This window comes from Oenanthe melanoleuca, chromosome 13 (assembly GCF_029582105.1).
Source record: "Oenanthe melanoleuca isolate GR-GAL-2019-014 chromosome 13, OMel1.0, whole genome shotgun sequence".
Taxonomy (NCBI): Eukaryota; Metazoa; Chordata; class Aves; order Passeriformes; family Muscicapidae; genus Oenanthe; species Oenanthe melanoleuca.
In genome coordinates, this window is record NC_079347.1 from 14696964 (window position 1) to 14724410 (window position 27447).

The 27447-nt window shown below is 43.2% G+C and overlaps 1 protein-coding gene across 3 annotated transcripts in view; it reads left to right on the forward strand.

Annotated features, from left to right (window-relative positions):
- The first annotated feature begins 1733 nt into the window (after positions 1-1733).
- The window catches only part of SLIT3 (slit guidance ligand 3), a 463613-nt gene continuing 437899 nt past the window's right edge, over positions 1734-27447 (forward strand). The window contains exons 1-4 of one of the 3 annotated variants that reach the window (XM_056502337.1): positions 1759-2064; positions 2246-2497; positions 23346-23417; positions 25935-26006. In XM_056502337.1, coding sequence (XP_056358312.1) covers positions 2313-2497; positions 23346-23417; positions 25935-26006 — 329 coding nt within the window. In that variant the 5' untranslated portion in view covers positions 1759-2064; positions 2246-2312. Of the gene's footprint in view, positions 2498-23345; positions 23418-25934; positions 26007-27447 lie in introns of all 3 variants that reach the window. The other 2 variants (XM_056502336.1, XM_056502338.1) reach the window with 2 other exon arrangements.

A 27447-nucleotide genomic window follows, 5' to 3' on the forward strand; every position in this document is an offset into this window, starting at 1 on the left:
TTCTCCTACTGGCCCTTCACTTAAAATACTAAATATCTGTAGAAAGAAAGATGAGAGTACATTTTGAGCACAACCTGAGAACCTGGGTCCTAGTGTAACTTATCCATGTCAGATCTTTGGAGTGTTGTGAGGGTTGTGTGGTAATGCTGGCCATGATCCTTGTTGAAAACTTCCCTCCCCACAGCATCAGAGCCTAGATTCCATAGTCATGGACCACGAGTTTGTGATGCAGATAAAGAACAGACTGTCTTAGTTCCCAAGTAAGTTAGTCATAAACGTGTCTTTTGAACTATTTTTACGTCTGTGAAATAAGAAACAAGGTTTACTGAAACAGGCAGATGTTCATGATGTGCATACACCAGCTTTATTTTGGGTCAGGAGGTCACTGTGTGTATGGTGTACTACAGGCAGACCCTTCCTGCTAAGGGGCCAAGACTTACCTTAGAAGAAATCCTTGTGGCAGGACGTGCCACTCTCCCAGTGATCCGGGACCTTTGGGGTGTGCTGCCTTTTTTGTCCTCCTTAGGTAAAATAACCGAGCCTTAAACCGCACCAAATCGGAACAGAATGACCATGTGCAGGGACCCTGCTTTTGTCTTACTAAGCAAAGTTTTACAAGTTTCAACTTTTGGTGCTGAAGTTCAGTGCTCGAAACCCAGCAGCGATCCCAGTCCCGGGGCGGGAGGCGCTCGGACTTGGGGACAAGGATGGTGATGGTGTGCGGGGAGCAGAGCCCGGGTGTGCCGGGAATGTGCGGGGAGCAGAGCCCGGCTGTTCCCTGTGATGTGCGGGGAGCAGAGCCCGGCTGTCCCTGTGATGTGCGGGGAGCAGAGCCCGGCTGTCCCTGTGATGTGCGGGGAGCACAGCCCGGCTGTCCCGGGGATGTGCGGGGAGCAGAGCACAGGTGTGCCTGTGGGGGAGCACAGCCCGGCTGTCCCGGGGAGAGTTGGGGAGCAGAGCCCGGGTGTCCCTGTGATGTGCGGGGAGCACAGCCCGGCTGTCCCGGCAATGTGCGGGGAGCAGAGCCCGGCTGTCCCGGGGATGTGCGGGGAGCAGAGCCCGGCTGTCCCGGGGATGTGCGGGGAGCAGAGCCCGGCTGTCCCGGCAATGTGCGGGGAGCAGAGCCCGGCTGTCCCTGTGATGTGCGGGGAGCAGAGCCCGACTGTCCCCGGGGATGTGTGGGGAGCACAGCCCGGCTGTCCCTGTGATGTGCGGGGAGCAGAGCCCGGCTGTCCCTGTGATGTGCGGGGAGCAGAGCCCGGCTGTCCCAGGCAATGGCGGGGAGCAGAGCCCGGCTGTCCCTGTGATGTGCGGGGAGCAGAGCCCGGCTGTCCCCGGCCGAGCAGCCGCCGCCAGGGGGTACTCGGGGAGAGCGAACGCGGCCAACAAAAGACGGCGGAGCCTCGCCGGCCGCAGGGGCAGCGCGGAGCCGCTGCGCGCCCGTTCCCGTGCTCCAGCCCGCACATTCCTTCCCGAAACCCGAACCGGGGCCGGGCTCGCCCCTCTCTGGGAGCCGCTTCCCCCCGCCGCGGCGCCGGGCGGGGAAGAGAAGAAGGGGCTGGGAGGCTCCGCCGAGTCCCCTCCGCGCTGTCCCCGGGCCGGCCCCGCCCCGCAATGTCCCGGTCCCCGTCCCGGTCCCCGCGGGTCCCGAACTCGCGGCGCCGCGGGCCCGGGCCGGGCGGGCGGTGACGTCAGGCGCGCCGGCCAATGGCGCGGCGGGGGGGGCGCGCCCCGCTCCATCCCCGCTCCGCGCTCGGCAGCGGCGGCAGCGCCGCTCGGGCACGGCTCGGCACAGCCCGGCACGGCTCGGCACAGCTAGGCACGGCTCGGCACAGACCGGCACTGCCCCCACTGCCCGCGGCCGAGGGGTCGCTGCGAAGCGCCGGCCGTCCCCTCCGCGGGTTACCTGCCCGGCCCAGGTGGGGCGGTGCAGAGCGGAGGAGGCTGTTTTGGAGGTTGCCGCCGCTCCTGATGGATGTTTTGTGTGTGTTTGCCTCCGCTCCCGGGTTCTCTTTCATCTGAGGACGCATCTGGCTCGAGCTCTGTTAAACTATCTGCCTTCTGGTACCGTTCGTAGATAACAGAAAGAAACCTGAGCCCGAAAGGCAATTCCCCACCTTCTTCCACCTAACGTGACCTTCTCGGGCGCCTTTGAAGCTTTGCTGGTGCTCCGGCGATGATGGCAGTGGTGGGTTCCCTTGGGCTGTACTAAGAGCCTCTTGTTTTCTTTTCCCTTTTTTCTCAGAGGCATTTCATCTTTAAGGGCCGCCTGCTCGCGCTCACTTTTATACCCACTGAAGCCATCGAGAACCATGGTGTCTGGTGGAAGAAGTGCGTTTCTGTGCCTTGGAATGCTCCTGAGCTTTTGGAGCTCCGTGAGTTGGATGCCTGTTGGAGGATGCCCGCATAAGTGTACGTGTATTGCTTCCAACGTGGATTGTCACGGACTGGGACTCAAAACTGTGCCGAGGGATATTCCCAGGAATGCGGAGAGACTGTGAGTAAAAACCGTTAAGGGCTTCTCGAGCACTTGCAGGAACACCTGGGACGAGTTTCCCAACACCTGCCTATCAGTGCAGAGTGCTCGGTCACAGGAGTTTCAGCAATCCAACACGGATTCATGTTTTCAGGAGGGAAGGGGAGGAGCTTTCAGGGGTTCCAGCGCTCCTGCCGCTGTGCCTTTGTACGAGCGATCAGTTTCAGAGTTTCACGTTAACTTTCAGCTGCCGCCTGATCGGGTTTTGCAGTGACTTGCTTGAAATGGAGTTCGGAGCTGTACCTGGAGTGCTCCCGGCTGTAATCACTGTCAGTGCAAACACCAATTTAATATGCAATTAGAAACCTGGATGTTTTCACCTGGCGGCTGGTAGCAGTTTCTCCTTACTTTCTCAGCACGGTGATTTCATCACCGTGGAAAACCGACTGCTTCCATAAACTAATTCAAATGGAGAAATCACATTAGCAGCCTCTAATTTCTGTTTTAAACTGCTGCGGGCAAACTGGTTATTCAATTTTTAATCTGCTTCAGGGTTTATGATAGCAGCGTAACGCTGTGGGGAGCACGGAGAATAATGAATGTGTTCATAGCAAAGCCCTTGTATTGTTAAGTTCTCGGGAGCTTTTTTAGCTGACTGTTCTTACTCAGTGAGTTCCTAGGAAGAAAGCTGAAAGCAAACTCGAGTTTTCTGATAGAGTTCTGGCACTCGCCCGGTGCAGGGGACGGCGTCTCTGACGTGCCTTAATGCAAAGCAGATGGCACATCTCAGAGAGTGCCCGGTGCGGGATAGGGACGCGTCCAGGGAGGGAGGAATGTTAAACTGAGCCTCTGTCGGTCCGGGACAGGGACTATCCAGGGAGGAATGTTAAACTGAGCCTCTGTCGGTCCGGGACAGGGACTATCCAGGGAGGAATGTTAAACTGAGCCTCTGTCGGTCCGGGACAGGCATGTATCCAGGGAGGAATGCTAAACTGAGCCTCTGTCGGTCCGGGACTGGGACTATCCAGGGAGGAATGTTAAACTGAGCCTCTGTCGGTCCGGGACTGGGACTATCCAGGGAGGAATGTTAAACTGAGCCTCTGTCGGTCCGGGACAGGGACTATCCAGGGAGGAATGCTAAACTGAGCCTCTGTCGGTCCGGGACAGGGACTATCCAGGGAGGAATGTTAAACTGAGCCTCTGTCGGTCCGGGACAGGGACTATCCAGGGAGGAATGTTAAACTGAGCCTCTGTCGGTCCGGGACTGGGACTATCCAGGGAGGAATGCTAAACTGAGCCTCTGTCGGTCCGGGACTGGGACTATCCAGGGAGGAATGTTAAACTGAGCCTCTGTCGGTCCGGGACAGGGACTATCCAGGGAGGAATGTTAAACTGAGCCTCTCTCGGTCCGGGACTGGGACTGTCCAGGGAGGAATGTTAAACTGAGCCTCTCTCGGTCCGGGACTGGGACTGTCCAGGGAGGAATGTTAAACTGAGCCTCTGTCGGTTCGGGACTGGGACTGTCCAGGGAGGAATGTTAAACTGAGCCTCTGTCGGTTCGGGACTGGGACTATCCAGGGAGGAATGCTAAACTGAGCCTCTGTCGGTCCGGGACTGGGACTATCCAGGGAGGAATGTTAAACTGAGCCTCTGTCGGTCCGGGACTGGGACTATCCAGGGAGGAATGTTAAACTGAGCCTCTGTCGGTCCGGGACAGGGATGTATCCAGGGAGGAATGTTAAACTGAGCCTCTGTCGGTCCGGGACTGGGACTATCCAGGGAGGAATGTTAAACTGAGCCTCTGTCGGTCCGGGACTGGGACTATCCAGGGAGGAATGTTAAACTGAGCCCCCGCACGGCGCTCCCGGGTGACCCCAGGAGAGCGCACTCAGTTGTGCCTCATGTGGATTAGCCCATAACTTAAAATGTTTTTGAACTTGTAAGCAAATGCTGTAGATTGTATGGCCTGACTTCCTGTTTTATTTCCTTCTGGGTCATAGACTTGGGGAAACTTCAAATTCTCAGGCAGTTTTTCCTCCGAGGAAGAAAGCTAGATGAGGTTACTAAGCAAACAGTTTGTGTGCAAAGAGCCCTCCTAAAGGCTAAGTTCTGTCCCAGAATGAAATTTTATAGAATCCTTGGCTGTTTCTAAATGCATTTTATAGCTCTGAGAGCTCTTAAATGATAGCAATATGCAGCTTTCTTACTATGCTATTCTACAGCCTTTAATGTTTCGTGGCCGTATCAGCCCTCCTTTTAACCTCAGCTGTGTGAGCAATAGCTTTCAGATGTCAGTGCTATAGAAACCAGAACTTCTCTGCCTGAAACCGTGTACTCTAAAATCGGTGGGTAGCAACCTGGCATTTTAGAGCCAAAAAAACCCCAAATCTGGAACAAACCCCACAACAATCCAGCACCAGGGGAGCATGCCAAGTGTGTGTGATAACAGGGGTGGTTTGTGTGCTTCACTGGTGAGGTGTGTGAATGGTTTAAAGAGTTAAAGGCTAGAATTAAACTTTTAAATTGCAGGTTAAAATGATTCACAAGACCAAGGTTAGTTGGCCACCTGAGAACCATTTCATAAATGGTAATTTGTTATAGCTGGAGTTGTAGGGGGGCTGGATTCATGTTGTTACTGGGTTTCATTTGCGAGAATGAACATCACAGAGAAGTGAACTTTGCTTGCCTGCTGCAGGAAGCTGAGCCAGAAGAAGGAGGCTCTTGGCCTTGGCAGATTAAGTGTTAAAAAGAATGAAGGAGAACATAATCACTGTCTTGGTCTTGTTCTTTTTGGTGTTATTTACAGATTTTAATTTTAGATTAATGGCTGTGAAAAGAACAATAGTAGCGATTTCACAATATTCAGTTTGAACATTTAACCTCAGAGATACCACCGCTGATAAATCTGAAATGTAGCTGTGTTGGATGGTTTGTTTGGGTTTTTTTTTTGCATATATAAATAGTGTATTGTTGGATCATTCAGTGGCTGAAACCTTGTGGAAATAGGATACAGAAGGTCATGTGGTAACACTTTATCTGCCTTTTAAATACTGTTTTCAGTTTTCACTTCTGTCAGTCCATCGTGAGCGTTTCACTATTTTTGTAGTGTTCACCAACATCTTCATTACATCTGTTTTAAAGCTTATATCAGTTCTTTGAAATCTAGATTTCTGGTAATTGCACTAAGTTGGGTTTTCTAATGTAAGCAGTAGAGAGAAGGCTCTATTCCTCCGTGTCTGAATTCTGCTCGTAGGTGAAACATCAGTCAGCCACAGGATACATCAGAGGATCTCATTTTGCCCTGTGGTCCACAGCAACCTGTAACTATTTATGACATAACACTGGGTTGATGTGTAATATTCTTACTAGTATGTTTAGCATGTAAATAAGACCAAATTGATCATATCTGGAATCACAAAAATATTTTTTTATCTCGGAGAAATGTTTATATGTTGGGAAAATAATTTTAACAAGTTTTTTAATGGCCACACACGAAGTGCGTTTTTAAACTGTTTTGCTCTGGAAAGGTATTTATTTCTTTCTGCATTCTCTTGAGCTAAAAATTCTGCATACCTGTTCAAGTCGGAAACTTTTTGCTTTAATTAGTAAGAGATCTAATGGCACCAATTAAAATATTTTGCCACCAAGCTTTTCAAGTTATGTTTGGACAAATGTTACAGATTGTTTGGGCTAGTGGAGCCAAGTTAAATATTATTCAAATTCGTGTTAATATGAAACCCAGGAAAACTGAAAATATAGCATTAAGGGAACAATGGGAAATATCTTTGGGGCAAAAGAATTTCTTATTGAGAAGTTCTGTTAAATGAGCTAGCTTTGATTCTTCATGAGAAATGAGATGCATGCTTGATTTATTTTTTTTTCTCCTGAACACTTTGAAGGTCTGTAGGTTTGTACCTGTGTTTTCTACCTTGAAGGAAATCCACAGATTAATTTGTGATCCCAGAAACAGAGTTATAAAACAATCCCATACTTTCATTTTTAATGTTTAAATTTTTTTGATCTTTAATAGTAGCTTTGCAAATATAGCAAGTGTTAGGTTTGTGTTGCAGTTTTTACCTTGTTATTACATTCTATGATAGTCTTCTAATTGTGTGGTTGAGATGGAAGCTTTGGCTCAGCTCCCATGAAAGGCTCAAAAGAGGTGAAAACTGTCTTGCTGCACAATGAAATTACTCAGTCTGGAGAAAATAAGTGGTGAAGCAACTCCTTGTCACTTCCAGGAGTGACTTTCAATTATCCTTGTTCTGGAGAAGGAACGCTCAGGATAATCATCCTATTCCATATTTGCAGTATGTCCTCATGTTGCAGAACATGATGCTCCTCAGAGGCCCTTGAGCAGGGTGGTAGAGCTGCCCTTGTGGTTGTTGTTAGTATTTACTGATCCCTCCCACACTTGTGAAGCAACTTAGCACCCTACCAAAAACAGAAGTTGATGGAATTCTTGTGTTCTGGAGAAAAACTGGTAATTTATTAGTTAACTTCTGGACTGGGCACAGTGATTCTTATCTTTTAGCTGTGCAACTGATAAGATATTTTTGCCTAATAAAGGAAGAAAATTTAAGGATATGTAAACACATCCATGAGAATCCCAAATATTTTACCTTTCTGAAATATTCCTTAGGATTGCTCAATCATGATCAGAGTTTCCTTTGCTGTGCTTCAGTTCTTGGATGTGATTCTTTCTAATTTCCTTCAGTGGAAATGTTTTCTATATATGTAGAATATTATACATGTGGCTGTTTATAACACTTAATAATGCTGATAGCCACGTTTAGTTTGAGATGATGCATAAATGCAGTGGGCAGATCAAAGCCACCTGCCTGACAGCTGAGTTTTCAGCTCTGGAAGAAACAAGTGATACTGAGACCCTGCTCAGAAGTCTTCTGGGTCAGTGTCTGTTTGAATGTGGAGCATGAGCCTTTGTGTTTTTCCTCCCATCCAAGCCTGGTTATCTCCCTGTCTGTTAGCAGCACATTATATATGTATAAAAGCTCCTTTGGAGAATTTAACCATGTTTGAGTTCCTGATGAGTTTATGTTTGGTGGCTTAGGCTCTTGTTTAATTGATAGCTCTCCTGTGTTAGTCATTGCTTTGTTTTGTCTTTCATTTGAAGGATTCTTTACCTTGCTAAGTTGATAAAGCTTCCAGGACTAATCTGTTCTGTGCTTTGTCTGAGCAGCTAAATTGAGTGTGTCCACATTTAGGTGCAATTTAGAAGCTTAGTCATCTGCTTACTCCTGAGTTTTCATGTGGTCTGGGGTTTCTGTTACACAAATATATTATTATGGTGGTTTTGGCCTAGGTGCATGGAGCTGCTGAAGTTGCACTGGCTTGTAATAAGCCTTCAACTTCCTCATTTCTGTCTCCAAATTAAATCTCAGCTCCTGTCTTGAATGATTCCATATTCCTGCAGAAGGCTATGTTAAACACATGCAAATGTAATTATGTGACTCTTACACTGACATTCTGCTTTTCTAGAGTCCTTCCCACTAGGGATTACCACTCATTTGTTTGTAGTAATTGTCTCCAAAACCTTTCTCAGATACTTTTTCCCTGGGTCATGTGTCAGTAAGGCTTGGAAAAGCTTGCTCTTGGAAGGACTGCTGCTGGGAACACTCATTTGAGTTCCTGGTTTAATGGGGATACTTCCCTCTCCTAGTGCAACTCTGACCAGTAGTGCTTGAGTGGATGTTGGCAGAAGCTTGGGCAGGATCAGTCTGTTAAATTTGTGACGTGGTTCTGAAGCAATGGTAGCAGGAAGGAGGATGGAATTAGCTGCTGTAAATTGGTAGCTGCAGAAGCAAGTAGTGGCCATTGTCATGTTGCCTGTATTTATTTGCACAAATTTGGATTAGATTTTGAGATGAAAGAGACCAGGCTACTTCCTGCAGAACTTTTTAATGAGCTTCTCTGAGACTATTTGGTTTTATTCATATTCTTACTTTAGCAGCTGAGTATTGATTCATGCAAAGGAATTAGGCCAAAGCAAAATTGCCCCTCTAAAGAGCAGCTGCTCTCTTTTAGGCAGTCCTAAAATACAGATGGATGAGGATTGTTTTTATTCCCTAGAATTTGTACATTGTATGGGTTTGAGGAGGCATGTAGCCAAGAATACAGGTATTACCTGTATGTGAGGCCAAAAAAAAGTAAATCCTAATACTCTTTTATTGGCATAGTAGTTGTATAAACTCCTTGTGTTGTGCACTGTTGTTTGACCTTTATAGTGAAAACTACCTGGAATCTTTTGGAATGTCACTGCCAGGCTACAAGCATTTCCAGTTGTGTTTAAAACACAAGTAGCTTGTTCTGCATGGACATTGACTTCTGGTATTTGTTGTCTGTGTTTTCAAGAGTATTTAGGCTATTCCTCAACTTCCACAGAGCAGAGAAAAATGATTTTCTCACAGAAATCTCACAAGCTGTTTGGGGATAGTGATAATAGGGGAAAAGAGCTTGTCTCTACTAAGGGTATTCAGTGAATAATTTCAGTGAATCCTTGCAGAGAAATGAGCTTGTTTACTGCAGAGACTATTCAGAAGGTTTAAATCAGGATGTGTTCCCTTCCAGCAACTAACAGCTCAAATAACTTGAAGCTTCATTTCCCAAAACCCTTGATAAAGCTTGTGTGGTGCCCCTCATGCTTGATTTCCCACAGTGTGGCAGGGAGCACCTGCAGGAACCCATCCACACATCTTGTGGTCCCAGCTCTCTGAAGGGGCTTCTCTTTCCCTGCTGGGTTTATTTGCTAGTCAGTGATTGTCAGTCTGTGTTTATAATCTGTGCATCCCTGCTGCAGGGGTGCAGATGGGAGCAGTGGTGGTCAGGAAATGTGGTAGAGTCACTTCTGTTCCCTGTGCTCTCGTGAGGGACAGGCTGGTGGAAATGTGCCTCCTTTCTGCTGCTGGTGGGGTCTCAGGAAGCTTCTAGAGTTCTCATTGATTCAAGTATTTTAGCATTTAGATATGGATTTTGGTCTAGGACTGTTGTGGTGACTCCCATCCCTCTTATGTTCACTGACAGGTTTTGTTTGCCAGTGTAAAGCTATATCAATTCCATTTTTTTTGTTTGTTGTTCAAGTCTTATTCAGGATAACAAAAGGCTGGGTTCCAGTCATATTTGGGTTGCAATATGGTCCAGGCTGCTCTGTTTTCAGTATTTTCCAAGTCTTTTCTCCAGAGATCTGTAATGCTTTATTTCCAAGTCTGTTTTCAGTGTTTTCCTCGTCAGACATGTCATCATTTAAGATCTCGAATGGATCTTGTCAATGGCAAGAACTGCTTCTTCCCCATTAGCAAATGGCCTTGTAAGCAGCTGACAGTTTGTCTAATGGTATTAAATGCATCAAAGATAAGGGGAACAGGTCTGTGCTCTGTACTCAGTAAATTTGAGATTGAGTTGAAGGCTATCTCCACAGAAAAGGGAATTTAAGAGGCTGATTCTTACCTCCTCCAGTTATTTTCAGCCTTTTTTTCCCCCCCATGAAACTGAATCTGGTTTGTCAGTTGTCTCTGTCAGAATAAATTTTTGTATTTCACTTTTGCACCATCTGTTTGATGGCTGCAATATATGTTTTTAATGTTATGATTGATAGATTTCTGGAGCTTGCAATTAGATTTTTACCTTTCTATTTGTGATGTACTTCTTTTTCTAAGACCCTAATCTTGTCTCTCAGGTAGAAATGAGAATGTAGCCACTGGTTCAAATCTCCTTTGCTGTCACTGGTGAACATGAATGTGGTTAAAATGAGGCAGAAAACTCAGTTTTAAAGCTGGTCTTGTCTTGACTTTCCATTGATCAGTCTTCAAAATCTATCTGAAATTTACTTCTAAATTGATTATAGAATTGATGTTACCCAGCAGTTCATTTTTGCCTGTTTTCCCCAGTAGTTACAATACCGTTGCAGAAATGATTCTTGGCTTTCTGTCAGAGGGACTCCTCAGGAGAGTCCTGTGTGCCTCCTGCCCGGAGGATGCTGTGCCTGCTTTGTTCCTGCTCCAGCTGCCTGGGGAGGGCTCAGCCTGCTGGAGTCAGCACCAGGGCAATGAGAGACCCAAACACCTGCAAATGTTCTTGGAGTCCAGGCAGCACTGGGGATTTTGGGACACCTTATCCCTGTTGGGACCTCATGCTGCCCTGTGCACCACGCTCAGTGTGGTTTGGGGCAGCAGTGCTGTATTTAGGAATTAATTGGAGTCAGTGTTGTATCAGGAGTTAATTGCCCCTCCTCTGAGGTGTGGGGACACAGTGGTGACATTGTGCTGTGTCTCTGCATCCCAGCAGGAGCTGCCTGCAGTCTCCCAGGATGTTTTCTCTGCACCTGGCCAGCTGTTTGATTCTACAGAGACACAGATTGCTGATTCTGTTCCAGGCAGGGCTCTGTGGAAGGGGAGGATAGATGGCTCTGGAGGTCAGTGGTTTGGAGACCAATAACCCATTTTTAACAGCTTGTCAACATGCTTGTAGAAAGTGTGGAGAGGATGGTGATGAGCTCCATTTCTATAGATATATTCTTTTTTTTTCTTTCCAGTCTGATGCTGTTTCTTGAGCAGTCCTTGTTTAAAAAGAACCAAACAGTGTTGGAGCTGAGGACAGTGCCTGCTGTACTCATCAGTTCTGTTTCATCTGCTTGTCTTCATCCCTTTGCTCTTTTTTCTTTGCAGACAATCCTTTGGGAAATCTTTGTTTGCACACTGCTCAGTATGAAGAAATCTTGAGCTATTGTATGGGTGCTTCTAGGCATGACAACAGAAATGGTAATGAATTTCATTTATAGTGGAGCTGAGGTTCTGATCTCCAAGATCACAGCACCATCAAATGCAGAATTTAATGTCTGTCTCCAAATTTTATTTCAAGAGCTGGATTCTGTCAAGGTTGGCTGTTTCAGTGGGGAGAGAGAGGCACAGAATGGAGGGGAAGAGTGTGGAAATCAAGTTTCTCATGCAATGTGTCAAAAGATAATAATGTAACTATTAGGAAAATAACATTTTGATAGCAGAAGCAAGGTGTATGCTTGTGCATGCTAATAGTTAGGGACTATTCCTGAATCCTTGGGCTTTTTTTTCCTTTGGTCTTTTCCCTTTTCTCCTGTGGTAGGTAAGGAATGTGATAATTAACTGGTGCAGAATACAAGTGTTAGTAGACTGTGAAGTGTTACTGGTGTATGTTGTTGTGGGACCTAATAAATAATCCTGAAAGTTTCAAATGATACCCTGGGTTGAGAGCCTTCCTCACTTTCACAGGTCAGAGTAAAACCAAGTATCTTAAGGCAGTTTTGCAAAACTGTCCTACTGAACTGTCATCTCTGACATTTGCTCTGGCTGTGCACTGGGCAATATTGAGCACTTCTTCAAATATTTTAGCAGCTTTTTAAGCTGAAGTTGTACTTGGTTGTCTGTCTGTCTGCCTAAGAGGGTTTTCAGTGCTAGCATAAAATGCAGTGTCATATGTTACAGGATACTACCCTAATGAAAGGACTTTGACTCACTTGGAAGAGTTTTTTCTACAAACAATTTGTCCAAAAATAGAAAATATTCCAATTCTTGACTTCTTTTCCTTTGGAGATTACCAAAGCCTTGACCAAAACCAGAAGACTCTTCCTTAGAATTTTGTATCGTGTTCCTTGGGATGTGCTGTCTTATCCAAGGTGAAGGAACAAAGAAATCCTGCATTGTTACACATTCCCTATCTAAGAATATAATTTAACTTTACATTAATGATTTTTTTGCTCTCCCAATAAGGAAGTAGCAAACAGCAGTTTGCCCATTCTCTCTGGTTTAGGACAGAGTGTGTAGCATGTAAAGTTCACATAACAGATGTGGTCCCAGGACATGCAGCCCATTAAAGTAATCCTGCATATGTATGCACTGCTTGTCCACAGCAATGTATGGAGACAGCAATGTTTAATTAAAACAGTTGTGTTGTTTAAATATGACTGAGAAATTTCAGCAGGGAGAAGATGAGTCCAGAAGGCAGTTTGTGCCTTGTGCCTTCCTGTTTGTCCCAAAGCACGTTTTGCCTGGACTTCAGTGGGAACTTGACCCATGGATTTTCTCCAATTTTGTCTTTTGTCTGTATGATGGCTTTGTTTAGACTGGGGAGACATTATATTAGGAACTTTTTTTTTTTTTTTTTTTGAAATGCTGATTTTGGCAAAACCTGTATGAAACCTCTTTGTTTGGGGAGGGCAGCAGTGCTTACAGCATCACTGAGCAATGTGGGAGCCTCTGGGTCACAAGCTTGTGTGAAATAGTTGTAGAGTGGTGAGAAGAGGCCCGGGCAGTCTCATCCTCTTGAAGTGGTGGAGCTGGTTAGAGATGGGGTTTTGAGAACACAGCTGGGCAGCAAAAAGGAGAACTCATTATGAGGGAATGGTACAGGGAAGCAATTGGGCATTTCTGAAATGCCTAGATAAATGCAGCAGGGAGGTTAGCTGGAGAAAAGAAAAAAAGAGATGAAGGAAAAAAAAAAAAAAAAAAAAAAAAAAAGATGGAAGGGAAATTCTTGAGCAAAAAGAACTTGTTTTCCAGAAGTGGAAATAGATACTGAGAAATAAAGCCCTGAGGGAAAGGCTGGTTCTTCAGAGAGAAGAAGACACACATCTGGATATAAGTTTCTCAGATAAGAATGTGAAAGTGTAGGAAACAACCCAATGATCCCTTGGAGCTTTGAGTTTTAATAGATAACATGTGAAAAGGCAGCAGAAGATAAGGAACAATCAGAAATGTTTTATGGATTTTTGGGGGTTTGTTTGGCATTGGTTTTGGTTTTGTGTTCCTTTCCCCCCCCGCCCTGGAAAGTTCTTTAGCTAATTGCTTATGAATTCTTTTAGAAGATGAAAATGGATTGTTCCCAGTTGATGTTAACTTCACTTTATAGAACAGATAATTTCCAAGTTGGTTCTTCCATAGCCCTCATGTATGCAGCAGGGCTAGTGCAAAGTGGTTTTATAAGCATGAGGAGTTTCAGTAACTTGAAACATCAGATTTCTGTGCAGAGGCTTTAAGAAAACTTGAGTTTTGTGTTCATTTAGCAAACATTGTGAAATCAATTCAGCTTTACTGCAGCAAGTAAAAAAACCAAAAGTGGGATGAGGATGGAGGATGAAGAAGGTGGGAATCTACTCAAGAGTGAAGAAAATTGCTGCAACATCTGGTTGCTAACATCAGGTCAATACAAGCCTTCCTTCAAAATTCATTTTATGCATTAAAACTGTCCTACTCATTTTATTGCAACGTTTTGGCTTCCTCTGCTCCTCAGTGGCCTCTGCAGACATGTTACACTCAGCGTGGTGGTGCTAGGAATGAAGAGAGTTGGTGAAACTGGATGCTTTTTGCATTAAAAAAACAAAGCCCTGAACAGCAACAAAAAGAAAAACCCCAAACATAAACAGAGATCTCTCTCACCTTTCCAGGAACAGATCTGGGAAGGGTTTCTAGTCTGTGCATGTCTGAAAGTAAGCAGGGTGATGAAATCAAGGCTTGGTTTTCATTGCCAGGATTCACTAAAATAATTTGCTTGTTTGTAGAATGTCTTTCCAAGTTACCAAGAATTTACAGCAGTCAGGAGCAGGTGTGAAATATTGCAAGTCTGAAATATCAGGTTGTCTATATTAGTTAAGAGCATCCAAGCACTGCAGTTTCTTCACTGTGATCTATTCAGTCACACACCACACTGTTAAGTGAAATACAAAATTAGAGCAATGTGTGTTTTGCTGAAGTTTGCAGCAATGCTTTTTGCCCAGATGAGTCCAGAAGTGTCAGACATTGAAGCACAGGCACATCTCTGTTCATCTCCTGATGAGATTGTCTGTCTGGTAGCTGAGTGAAAATCCAGCCCAGGGAATGCTGGACATGGTGTGATCTCTGCCTTGGTGGCAGTCTGAGCTTTGGAATAGCACTGGGCTGGTCTGACCACCTGAAATCCGTGTAACCAGCTGGTCCTGCTGGACATGGAAGAGCAGCTACAGTTGTAGGAGTTAAGTAGGAATGGCTAAACAAGATCAAGAATTGAAAAGAAGTAAAAAACAGTGACCTTTTCTATGTGCAGTTTTTAACCCTGGGTTTTATTTTTTAGGGTGAATTAAAATGATACTTGAGCTGATCTGACACAGAATTGTACTCACTTCTCTTGATGATGTGCACATCCTGCCTTCTTCATATTAAACCATGTTTCTGTAGCAGCTGTATTTTAAAGTATTTTCTATTTTTTTAAGCTTCATATTTAAAGTTTTCTGCTATTCCCTGAACTTCCCCCTGAAACAAAAGACAACAAATACTTGTTTTACTCTTTTCCTTTGCAGAAATGTAGAATCATGGAATTGTTAAGGTTGAAAGGGAATTTGTGAGATGTCCTGGTTCAGCCTCTGAACAAAGCAGAACGTGGAATTCATGTCCCTTTGGATTCTGAAAACCAGAAATTGCCTCCTGTAGTATTTTCAGTGACTTTCCCAGTAGCCAGCTGAGGCTGCTGCTGGCCAGCCTGCACTTTGCCATGCTGTGCTTTTTAACCTTTCCAAGGCAGAGGTGGTACTTGCCCGTGTTGGAGGTGTCAGGGGGAGGCTGAGCTGTGTCAGCCTGATCTCTGCTCCAGCAGATGTGTCCTGTCTTCCTGCAGGCTTGGCCAGGTCAGGAGCTCTCAAGTGATGCTTGACTTGATCCCCTGCCACTCCTGGCTGTTCCTCTCCTCCTTGAGCACCAGAACATGGGAGACTGTGCTGGGGAAGGCTCTGAGCACCTCAGTCTGTCACTGAACCATCACATCTTGTTTATTATTTTATAGCTAATGCTCTGCTAGGAGCTTTTCTTGATGACCTTTGCCAGCTTGAGCTCCAGAGGAGCTTTCACTTTGCTCAGACCATCACTTGAGGCTTGGGCAGTGTTTCTGCACCCCTGGGTGCTGTTTGTCCTCTCCCTCCCTGGAGCTCCATCACCAGGTGTGCACTGGCACACAAGGAAGGGCCAGGACAACCTCCACCCCTTTTGTTCTTCCTGTCTCTATTTCACCAGGGCACAGGTGCCACTGCCAGAGGAGATCTGGAACTCATCAAGAGCAGGACAGAACTCTGGGGACAGAGGTGAAGGACACAGGAGTGTAATATGTACTGTTCAACATTATGCTGTCAGCATAACCATTCCTTTATGTGGATAATAAAACCTTTACACTCTAATAATTAGACAGGAATTCCTGCAGGCTGAGACAAACATGTATTTCCTTGGAAGAAGCAGAATGCTTGAATTACTCAATCCATTATGCTGCTTTCTGTGGGCCTTGGTATGACTTCCACTGCTGTCTGCTGTAGGGAATTCAGCCACTGCACAAGTTGAATAAGTTAAGATTGTTGTTTTTTTTTTTTTTTTCTGGGTATTTCTTAACACTTGTAGTTTGCCAAATTTTTTTTTCTTGTTTTTATAAAGATGAGGGCAGAAGTGTGTTGTCTGCAAGCAGTTCCAGATCATTTGGACACTTAATGTGTGTTCTTAACCAAGCACTGCTGTAATGGGCTTGAGAATGGACAGCTTATTCACAAAATGAGGGCACTTAACCTCCAAGGTCCGTTTTCCTCATTGTTCAGACAGAAAGAAAACAGTCTGACTCATACCTGAAAGCCTTCAGCAATCAGAACAGAGGATCTAACCTTTTTTGAATTAAAAGCTGTCGTGTAGGTGGGTTACAAAAACGTGATGGACTGCAGCATGGGATTTGCACACTCCAGCTATTGTGTGGCTGTTTAATTGCTGTTTAAATTTTCCTGAGGACTGAAACTATCCAGTGTCACATACATGGTATCCAACAAGTACAGCAAACATGATGAAATGTTGAGTTGTGGGTTGATTGTTACTCTTGTGTGAGATGTGCACATTGCTGGATCCCAGTATTGCTGTGTGGATCTCTGCAGTTCTCGCTGCTGAAACTATGCAGAATATTTAGAAAGAACTGGTGGTTGTGGCAGGGCTTGTTTTTTCCTCTCCTGTTGTTTTTCCACCTGTGGCTTGTTCTTACTGCAGATCAGGCAAGGGGGTCTGTAGTCTCTGAGCTGCTGGTTATAGTTTGCAGTAGGATCTCCCCTTAACCTTTCTTTAATTTAAGTTCAACAAGCCCAGGTGTCTCAGCCTCTGTTCAAATGTCATCAGACAGCTTCCTCATAGTCTCCTTCCTGTCCTGGAGAGCCTGCCCTGACCCAGTATTGCAGATGGACTGTCTAAACATCCACAGAACAGACAGCAGTGAATTCTTTCAAATTCTCAAACCCCCCTATGTGGTTTGAGGTGGCCCTTGCTGCTTCAAGGGGCACTGCTGGAGTTTTGGGGCACAATGGGACTCCAGCAGACTTTGCTGCAAAGCATCTTCCTGCTCATGCAGTACCTCACCTGTGACTGTTGCATGGGTTTGTTTCCTCTCAGATTGAGGGCTTTGAATATTTTTCTTCCATTGAACTAAATGATGTGAAATGTTCAGAGAGTGCCAGTCTTCCTAGAGCTTGGTAGAAATAAAAATAAATTCTCATGCTCCTTTGCAAAGTCAGCTGTTCAGAAGAAAAAAATAACTAGAGTCTTATAGAGATGAAATGTACTGTTTTTTTCTTTTTTTTTAAATGGAATTACCTCAGCTGAATATGATTTTGAAGTTTTTGTCTTTCTTTAGAAGTGATGTTCATACTTGCCTATGTGATTTGGAAACTAGTGAAATTTGTGTATTTCATAAAGTCCAGTCCCAGGAATTCATTTCCTGCATTGCAAAACTTGAGATGAAAATATGTTCAATCTGAAGATATGCAGATTGTGCTGCCAGAGGGCTTTAGGATAGTGTTATAATTGAGTAGTTTATCACAGTAACTTTGAAGTTCTTGGATTGAAGGCAAAAGAGAGAATTGCCAAGTGCTTTCTGGTGGGAATTATGGTCATTTAAGGTTAAGAGGCTGGTGGCAGTTCATACCCATTAAAGAAAATTAGCTGCACAGCAGAGGTCCTGGAAAATGGTTAAAATAATAAAACAGATACTGGGGGTGTGAGGACTGGAAAGGGCAGCCAGAATCTGCTGTGTGGGTACATTCACACATGGGGGTGGGTTTTTGTCCCTTTCCTGGTCCTGGTTTTAGCATGTTCCCAAACCAAGAACTAAGGCACTCCTAAAGAGGGGAGGCTTTATGAACAGCTTTTTGCCTCCAGCCCTGCATGTAGCTTTCCTAAAAATCAAGAAGTTTTTCCTCATGGCTTTAAGTTTCTGGAGTGCAGGAGGTAGCCAGGTCAAGGGTGAAAAATGCATTGCTGTGGAAAATGCAGGTTTCTCCCAGCTCAGGTTTGGGATCATGGAGATGGGATGGGGAAAACAAAGCACAGAAAAACTTCCAGGGAATGTCTCAGCTGTCACTCAGGATGGTTTGGGCTGGCAAAGTCCTTCAGCAGTGCAGTGCCACAGGAAAAACCTCATTTCTCAGGGCTGAGGGGTGCTTCAGTTACTTGGAGGAGTTGGGCTAATGAAAAACATCAGTAACTCCTTAGGTCCAGGAATCTGGATTAATTCATTATCACTTCAATTTTAGCTCCCACGTTTTCAATGTTGATTTACCATTTTAAATAAACCCTTTGGAATGTGGTGCAAATTAATCATAGCCAAGGATGTGTGGTGTCACTTCAAAACAGGTGCTCTTAAGTTTCTTCAGAAATTATTTTTCTTCTGTTCTTCATGAACATTTGGAAGTTGCATGAATTGTGTCCCAGGTGAGGTTTGTTTTGATGGGAATTCTAGATGGTGTGCTGGATCCTGACCTCTTTTTAGGGGGAATAACAGAGGTTTCTATTAGTTCCTAAGCTTTGTTCTGTGACACACAAATTTTAGGCATTCCTTCTCAGAAAATACCAAAAATGAGGTGAAGAGAAATGCATATTTTCCCTGTAGATTGTGGGTGTTGGTTGAATCAAGATTCCTTTCAGAGTGTTGGGTTCTGGGCTGATTTGTTTGTCCCTACTGTGACAAATGTTTGTAGCTTTGAACTGGTGTGTGGCAACCATTTTGAAAATGTAACAGGAACAGAAACTAAACTTTGTGTTTGAGGCTCTGTGACTAGAAATGAATATTTACCTTACTGAGGAAGCAGCTGGACAGGAAAGAATCCTAGTGCTGTTTAGCTTGGGTAAGAGCTGTTTTTTGAAGTGTATTTAATTTTTCCTTAAATACAGTTTCCCTACTGCTCTTTTTGAGATGAGCTTCTCTACTGCTCTCATTGAATTCTTTATTGATGTAAATGAAGAAATATCTGAGGACTGTAATTAAGTCTGGTGCTCCTTTTCCTTAGATAGCAGGTTTTTTCTGTTTTCCATGGATTTTCATTTTGTGTAATGTTGTCTTAGGTTAAAGACAAATCATATTAATTAGATAATAAATATTTTTCAAAGTACTGCCCATCTAGGACTGTGTTTGTCACTGAAATGCAAAATCAGCTGCCATGAAATTGTTGGGCATCAAGTATTTGCAATTCTGTTGTTTGGAATGTCACTGTTTGCCAGATGGACACCTGAGAATTCTCTGAAGCAGACAAATTCATTGTTTTTGAGCACTTAGTGATAATAAATGGCTTTAACCAAATGCAACAACTGTGTTCCTTCTAGAAAAGGAACTAAATTTAGGCAATTTCTTTTCTGACCAAAAGATAACAGAATTAGGCCTGAATCCTGGTAGTTTTTTAGACCAGAAAAAAATGTTTGTTTGGTTGTTTTTTTGGTGGTTTTTTGTTTTGTTTTTTTTTTTTTTTTTTTAAAGGACAGAATAGAACCTCATCTTAAAGCAAACACAGCATTTGCAGTGAGAACAGCAGAATGAGTGTGGTATTTTTGTGCCCATGAACTTGTGAAGTGCCCATGTGTCAGAGGCTGTGAAACCAAACCATTACAGAATTGTAATGACAACAGAATTGTAGAGACAACTGGTTTGTGCTTCAGTAAGACTCTTCAATTTGGCTTCTGTGTGCCTGGAAAAACAAAACTGGGCAACCAGAGCTCTAAAATGAGCAGCTGATTGAAAGACTCCAAACTTATAGTCTGGAAGATGTTGAGGAATTAAGTTAGGGATTGACCTGGGTGTGTTGAAGATTCACAACTATGATGAGGGCCCAAACTTTATTATCCAGATTATCCTGGATATTATAATAGAGAGAGGGTTCAGAGGGTAGAAAAATGACCTCTGACTGCAATAGGAACTTGCTACAATCTAGTAGTGTTGCTTTGAATTTTTATATCCTTGTATATAAAAGGATTTGAACGTTGTATCAGGTATTTTAGTTATACATATCTACTGAATTACTGAAGATTGTGCAAGATGTGCATCTGCTTGCTGTTGTTGTTGGCCCTTCTGTAAGAGCTGCCCTGCTGGCTGGGGGTGATGGGGTGTCAGACTCAACCCCAGCTCTGTGCAGAGGAGCTGGGGGGATCAGGAGCTGGGTTTGCCAGGGCTGGAGCACAAAGGGTGAAGAGACAAGTGGATTTACTTCTCCAGTCATTAGCTTGATCCAGTCCAAGGAGGAGGGTGGGGGCTGACAACAGCATCCGGATGTTTTGGAAGAGTTGAGTGGTTGAACAGAATAATTATCAATTGAAATGTAGCAGAGGAAATCTGTGCTCTCCTGGCATGCTCCTGGGAATGTTGGTGCTTTAAGACATTGAAAAGTCTGTCTTAAATTCACTTGATTGTCTTTACAGAAGAATGAAAGATGAAGCAATTCAGAGGAATTATTGCAATGAGGCAGGATTTGCTCCAGTTGCTCCAAGCATCCCTGTTTGTAATAAGTGTGTACATTGTGTGACTCAGTCTTCAGCATCTACAAAATATGTGTTGAATTAAATTGTTATTAGAACATAGCAGGATATGTTTATGAGTAAAGCTCCCTTAATAGCTCATCTGAACTCACTTTCATGATGTCTTATACCATTCTAGTCCAATTCATATTTCTATTCTCACTGAAATAATTCCTTCCACGTCTGTTTTCTTAAAGCTACCACTGTAGCTGTACTGTTGTTAGCATGCTTTATCCTACAAATCATGCTAAAATAAATTAATAAATTAACAAGGCAGACCTGATGTCAAGAGCTTTACCCAAGCTGGTACAGATACAATTTCTGATTTCTTTTTAATGGAATGATAATCAGCTTTGCTGCTGACACTGCAGAAGAGACCTGTATTCCTTAATGGAGTTTTCTTGGATGTTTTTAATTGATTAGACTGTCTTATTTCAATGTGAAATGTCCAAGAGCAGTAGCTGGTCCTGTGGGAGAGATAGATATGTTGAGTAGGATTCAAGATCTCCTTGGCCCCAAATACTACCCAAAATGCAGGAATTCTGCACAGTAAGAATATTATGTAGAATTATTTCATCTGGATATAGATATGTGTTGAAGTGAAATATAAATTAAATTTGCCTTCATGGTATTATTTTCCTCATATCTTAGACCCAAATGATTTTTTTCCAAGAAATCTGTTTGGTTCCAAGAGTCCTTTTGAACACTGATGTGTTTGAAAGCCAACCAAGATTACATGTTAAGGTTTAGCTCTTTGTAGTTGAAACCCACTAGTGAGCCCATAATCAGCTGCCAAACTTTATAAAGGAAACATAAAATATTATGCTGCCCACAAATACCAGCTGTAAACCACTAATGTCTGCATTAGTTCAGTAACTTCAGAGTCACAAAGTTTAATTGACTAATGGGGTAACCTGTGGCAGTCTGCTGCTTTGCAGCAGCATTAGACCTACTGTGAAAAGGAGGAGGAAATTTTACATAGTTCATCACAGTTTTAGTCTGTTTTTCTTCAAATGGCAGATAAGCCTTGAGGCAGAGCACGCTGGAAAAGGCAAATGTTCAGAAGGTAAACACTGTTTTTTAAAACAGACAGAGGCTGCAGTTATGGTTTGAGCAAAGTGAACTTCATGAGGAATGTTTCTCTTAAGGTTGGGGCATGGTGCAAGTAATTGGAATAACAGAAAAGGAAACCTTTCACTGAGACACTAAACTTTGCAAGTGATTAATAGGATGATTGATATTGTGTATACAGGATAGGCTGTGCCAATCTGCATGAGTAGAGGAAAAAGCAATCTCAAGATACGTGTTGATCAAGGAATGTTAAAGTCTTTCAGAGCAGAGCACTGCAGATTTCCCCAGGGAAGGATGCTGAGCGTTCCTGGGGCTGAGAGCAGAGAGGAGCTGTGCTTGTGTGGGGCTGGTGTCTCAGACTGGGTGTGGTGGATGGCAGGAGTGGTGGCTCTGCATGCTCTTGTTGAAGCCAAGTAAAGCTGTGCTGGGATCAAGCCTTACCAAAATACACAAAAACTGGGGCCACGGACACCGTGTTGCTCCATGTCCCTTGGCTGGCTCCTCTCAGCCTTGGGGGATTCCAACCAGCTTAATGCTCTGTTTTGCTAGAGCTTCTCTGAGATAAAGGGAAAGCTTGTGATGGAATGCCATGAAAAGCAGATGGGGAGCACAGGCAAGTCAAACACGAGCTATTTACGCGTTGCTTACTCCAGACGTAATTCTTTCCAACAGCTCTTGCAATCAGCTCACTGGCACACCAGTGAGTAGTTAATGATGCACCAGGGTAGAAGAACTGAACTGAGAACAGGAGAGGAAATTAAGCTGGAAAATCTGAAAGATGTAGGCAGTGATTCAAAGGTATTCTTGGGGAAAAGCCTGAGTCAATCAATAGGATAAGGACAAATGGAAGAGAAGGGCAGTGAAAGTGCCCTGGACAGGCTTTGTGGTTTCTTCCCCCAGTGAACCTTTCAAAACACAGCTGACATAAGTCACATAGGGGTACAGGCTGTCTTGTTCACATAACTGAAACATTCCCCTCATTTCCTTATCTTTCTCCTTACTTTCTATCTGTGCTTTCCTGACAGGAGAATGTTTCTTGTATCACAGAAAAGTCTCACTCTAAGATGCATGGACTAGATCCTATAGTTTGTAAAATCTGTTTATAATCCGTTTTATGATGCAAGGATTTTATTAGTACTATTTTGATGTCTGTCAATAACCATTAGAAGTAGATTCCAATATTCTTAAACACTAAATTCTGTACTCTAGTGCATCACATACTGCTTCACTCCAGTTAAGGTCTTGCTTATATGTTAGACTCATTGAAAGATTGATGTCAAATGTTTGAAAATTTATGCCAAAAATATTATACATTTTGGGTCTACATGCCATATTTTTGATGGTGTGGAGACCAGAAAAGAAGACCAGATGTTTGTCTTGTTGGATAGCACTAGGCCAGGGAGAACAGTGTGAACAGGACTGAAAACCATGGAATACCTAGGGCCAAATAACAGGATGTGCTCAGCTGGCAGAAATTTAGGGGCTCTTGGCAAAGGCAGGTCTAGAGAGTAGAAAATGGCAAAGCAGGTCCTATGGCACCAGGGAATATTTCAATCATCTGGATAGGAGCACACTAAGGACTCACTGAACTAAGTTGTCCTCTTTTCAGGCTCTGTCTGGCCAAAGTTTCTGCAGCAGATTGGACTCACTTGGGTTTACAATAATAAATTTGGGGCCCTGTACTCTTGTTTCAGTTTTTGTGCTAATTGAGTCTTGGATATACAGAATTGTAGTCCAAGGGGGAAAAAAGCATATAGTGAGCACTGACACTAGAACTAAAAATGAGAGAAACTTAATCTGTGAGAACAATATGGAGGAGGAGGAAGCAAAATGCATCAGGATCAATGACTGCTTTTTGAGATTTTAATGCAAATGTTTGTTTGTACAGTTTGGGCAGCTGGTGGGTGCTCCAGTGATGCAGATACTTTCTGCTAATGGAATTGTGGGTGTCACTTATAATGTCTGAATGCTGCTTTCTTTGTCCTCTGCAGGGATCTAGAAAAAAATAACATCACAAGAATCACAAAGACAGACTTCACGGGGCTGAAGAATCTTCGTGTCTTGTGAGTACAGCACAAAACTTGTCTGGTTTTTACAGGACTATTTTAGAGTGCTACTACTTAGAATTTCCATAATCCCAGAGATCAAATTATTCTTTTAAACCAGACAACCTGAACATTTTGTCATGTGAGACAGTAATTTTTAGCTCTACACTGAAGTGACTGTAGTTGCAGAGATGTTCAGTTGTTTCTTACTAGCTTTGAATAAGTCATGTGGCAAAGACTTTGGTCTGCTTTGCAATCACTCATGCATACATCAATTATCTTGAGGCCCTAACAAATAGGACTTTCAGATTTTGGCCACTGTAAGGTACAGTCCCATTATCAGCATTTTGCATAGTATTAAGCAGAAGTTGATCAAGGCTAGCTGTAGAAGTTGAACACAAGGAAACTGGTGAGGTTTTTGGTCTAGTACACAGTCATAAATACAAAGATTTCAGGTGATGCTTTGTCATGATCTCAGTATCTGTCAAGAGTTAACCATCCCTGTAGATAGGCCTTGAACAAAGTCAGCAGACTTTGTCATTCCTGGTTTCCTGTTTTCTCTGCATGAACCTCAAATAACACCACTAGGTTAGTGATGAAAAGTTTTCCTCTGAGTATTTTCTAGAGCCCTTAAAGCTGCAACTGTTGAATTGTTACAGTTCTTTAGTGATAATCCAAGTAATATCTAAGTCCTGCTAAGGAAAAGGTGAGTCTGCTCCTGCTACCTTAACACTTTTGAACAAGTTCTCATACACTGAGGAAACACCACGAATCCATGGAAAGTCTTTTTGTTCTTGTGGTGTTTCTCTCATCTCTAGCAGAGGAGTTGTTTAGATTTCCTTGGCTCCCATCCCAACTGTCAATACCATTTTGGGAGTCTATTAAAATAAGTGTTCTATACTATATAAATGCCAGTAGTTGTTTCAGTTTGATTGGGTTTTCATAGTTCCAGACATTGCCTAATGCTGCTGCAGTCTTTTATGCCTTCAGGAAGAACCAAAATGTACAACTGCCATCTTTACATGGAGCTTTTTGTCCTGTGTTCATTCCAGGTTTATGTTCATTTGCTCAGACTTTGAGTAGTGTGGTGTCTGCCACAAAAGTCATTGGGATAAAACATCCTTCTGACTTTTCTTTGGTTAATCTTATGGTATCTTCATAATTCTGTTACTAAACGCATATTTTTCCTTTTTTTCCTCTCTGCCCTGTTTGCTGGGGGGTATAGTGAGAAGGCAGAAATCCCAATGATTTCCCAGAAATCCCAGCCTGTCCCAGTGTTCCTAGAAAGGTAGCCTAGTCCTGTTTGCACACATCAGAATGAGAACTAGGGGCAAGTGATCTGGAAACCCATAGCCCTGGCCAGGCAGAAAAAATCCTCCAGTCTCAAGCAAACACCACACATTCAAAATGCTCCTCTGTGCACCTTTCCTTTCATCCCTTACAGCTTCATCCTCTTCCTCACACAGTATTTCCTCCCTGCCTTTAACAACATGACTCTCTCATTCACATGCTTGGGTTTTGTAGTTTTATATTTCCACCTTCTTGGTGTTTTCTGTGGATACTCTCCTACTGTCTGTGCCCTCAGCTCCTGTCCAGTCAAAGAGCTCTGAGCATCCTCAGAGCACTGAGGGCAGGAGTGGCTGCTGAACAGGCAAGAATTGTGTTTTTCCCTGGTCCAGACTGTTCAGAGGTGTTTGCACAGGATGTTCAGAGGTGCTCAGTCTCTGCATGAGTGCTCTGGCAGAAGCAGGAATGGGTGTGTGCTGGAGGGAGGGACAAGGTCACCTCACATGGGGTTCTTGGAATCTCTCTTCCTTGGCTTCCACCTCACCTGTGAAGAGCATTTCTGCTGTGGCAGAAATTTTGGCATTTCTGAATGGCAGTCATGCCCTGCACCCTGTAAATCAGAGAGAAGTCAGCCTCCTTTGCTTGTAACTTATCCCAGAGTTGGTGTCAGGTGGAGAGAAAAGCAGGATCAGCCTCAGTGGAAAGCTGGACCTGGCCAGGTGTTTGTGCACCCTGTTGTACCGTGGGGCTGTAGATTTGTCACACAGCTGAGGGGTGGAACACCTTTGGAGCACTTACAGAGCATTTGTATCATACAAATACATACATACAAATATGGATTTGTATTTGAAATCAGAGCTGAGCAGAATCTGGACCAAAAAAAAAATTGCATTGCCATTGAGTGGGTTCCTACTGTGGGCTGTAGAAGTCAGTTATCTGAATTTTGGCACACAAATATCCTATAAAGATTAGCAATGTCCCAGGAATGTCACTGCCAGCCTCCAGACAGGCACCTTTCTGAGCAAAATGTGGTTTCAGAAGTGGAGGAACAAAAACATTTACCAAATGTGGAGGTCAGGAGGAAAATTTGGAGTCAATTTCCTGTTAGTAACCAAGAGAAACAGTGCTCCTCTGCCCCAATTAACACTGGTATTGGTACTTAGGTGAAAAGCATTTTGATAATGTTTAAGGAGAAGTGGGAATGCTTTTATATTTTGTTAAAACTAACTGGTATTTCTGGAATTGCAGACACCTGGAAGAAAATCAGATCAGTGTGATAGAACGTGGAGCTTTTCAGGACCTGAAACAACTTGAACGTCTGTGAGTATCTGCATTTATACCCATGAAAAACCTACAGACTGTACCTCACTGTTAATGACCCATAATGTGTAATGATAATAAAATTAACTTGCTTTGAGAGAGAGAGAGAGAGATGAGTACTTGCCTAAATTAAAGTATGCTCTTAAACACAGCTGAATTTATATTACATGATAGCTAATACTTGAAATAAAGTGTAGAGTGGCTGCCAAGAAAATAGAACTGGCAGTGAAATCAGAGTCTCAGTAGCATCATCAAAAGGACATTATCTGGGCAAGTCTTCTAACTGGTATGTAGGGGAAAGATTTTTTTTTAAAAAAAAAAAATAATTTAATATTATTGTATATTTCTGTATTTTATATATGTCTATGCTGATGGAAATTGCAGTTTTTTTCCTTTGAGAACCACAGTATTTCTAAAACTGCCTTTATATTATATTTAGTTTTCTGATTAGCTTCATTTCCTCTGAAGTAGCATAATGGCAGTGATAGCACTGGATCCCAGGGTATCATGGAAGACTTAGTGGAAGAGGGATTGCAAATTCCCTCTGCTTGTGATAGCAATTAAGTTAATTTCTTTTCTTTTTTTGAGAAAGTGAATATAAGAAGTCTCTTAATCTGGAATCAGTTTATAGGAAACTCCTGGCCCTGCAGAAGTGCAAATTGAAATTTTAAAAAGGGTAAAGTTAATTCTCCATCCAATTGCTCTTAGCTGTGTGTGCTCCTCATCATCATCATCATTAATTCTGTCTGCTTATGGTGGGAGCAGGACAAAACCTCTGTAAAACTGAAATACCTTGGAGAATTATTCTTTGTTAGAGGTGGGTGAGCAGAACAATGTCACAAGCTGCTTTGGAATGCAGGCTTTTTATGCTTGATTGGTAACTGTTATCTGCAAGGCATTTCTTGTAGGACTTGTTATTTTCCCATTGATATTTTCTAAAGCAGCTTTCAAGAGTTAAGTGCCCACTAGCAATTATTCAAGAGAAGTCTGGTGTATTGAGCTAATGCTGTGCTAAAGCTGTTTCAGATGATCTCAGGATTAGATTTGCATTTGAGTTGTTTAATGAGGGCACTGAACATTTAAAATTAATTTACCCAGTACTTTTGTCAAGAGTCAGAAAAATCTCCATCTATGGCAGTAAGGGAGATGAGTTTTAAATTCTGATTATAGCAGATTTTCACCTATATTCAATTAGAAATTACTTTCAGGTGCAGAGTTTTTCCATAGCTGATTTATTTAAAAAAAACAAACCTCTAGCTTAATTTTCTGAAATTAAACATAGCCTGACATTGTAGAATAGTTTTTTCACGTTGTATATCATCTTGAAGAGTCAGTGTCCTAACTACCAAGTCCTAGTTTTAATCTCATTTTATAATCATTTGTATACATATATAAATAGATCTTTCTCATACTTATATTTAGATTAAGATTTTCTCATATC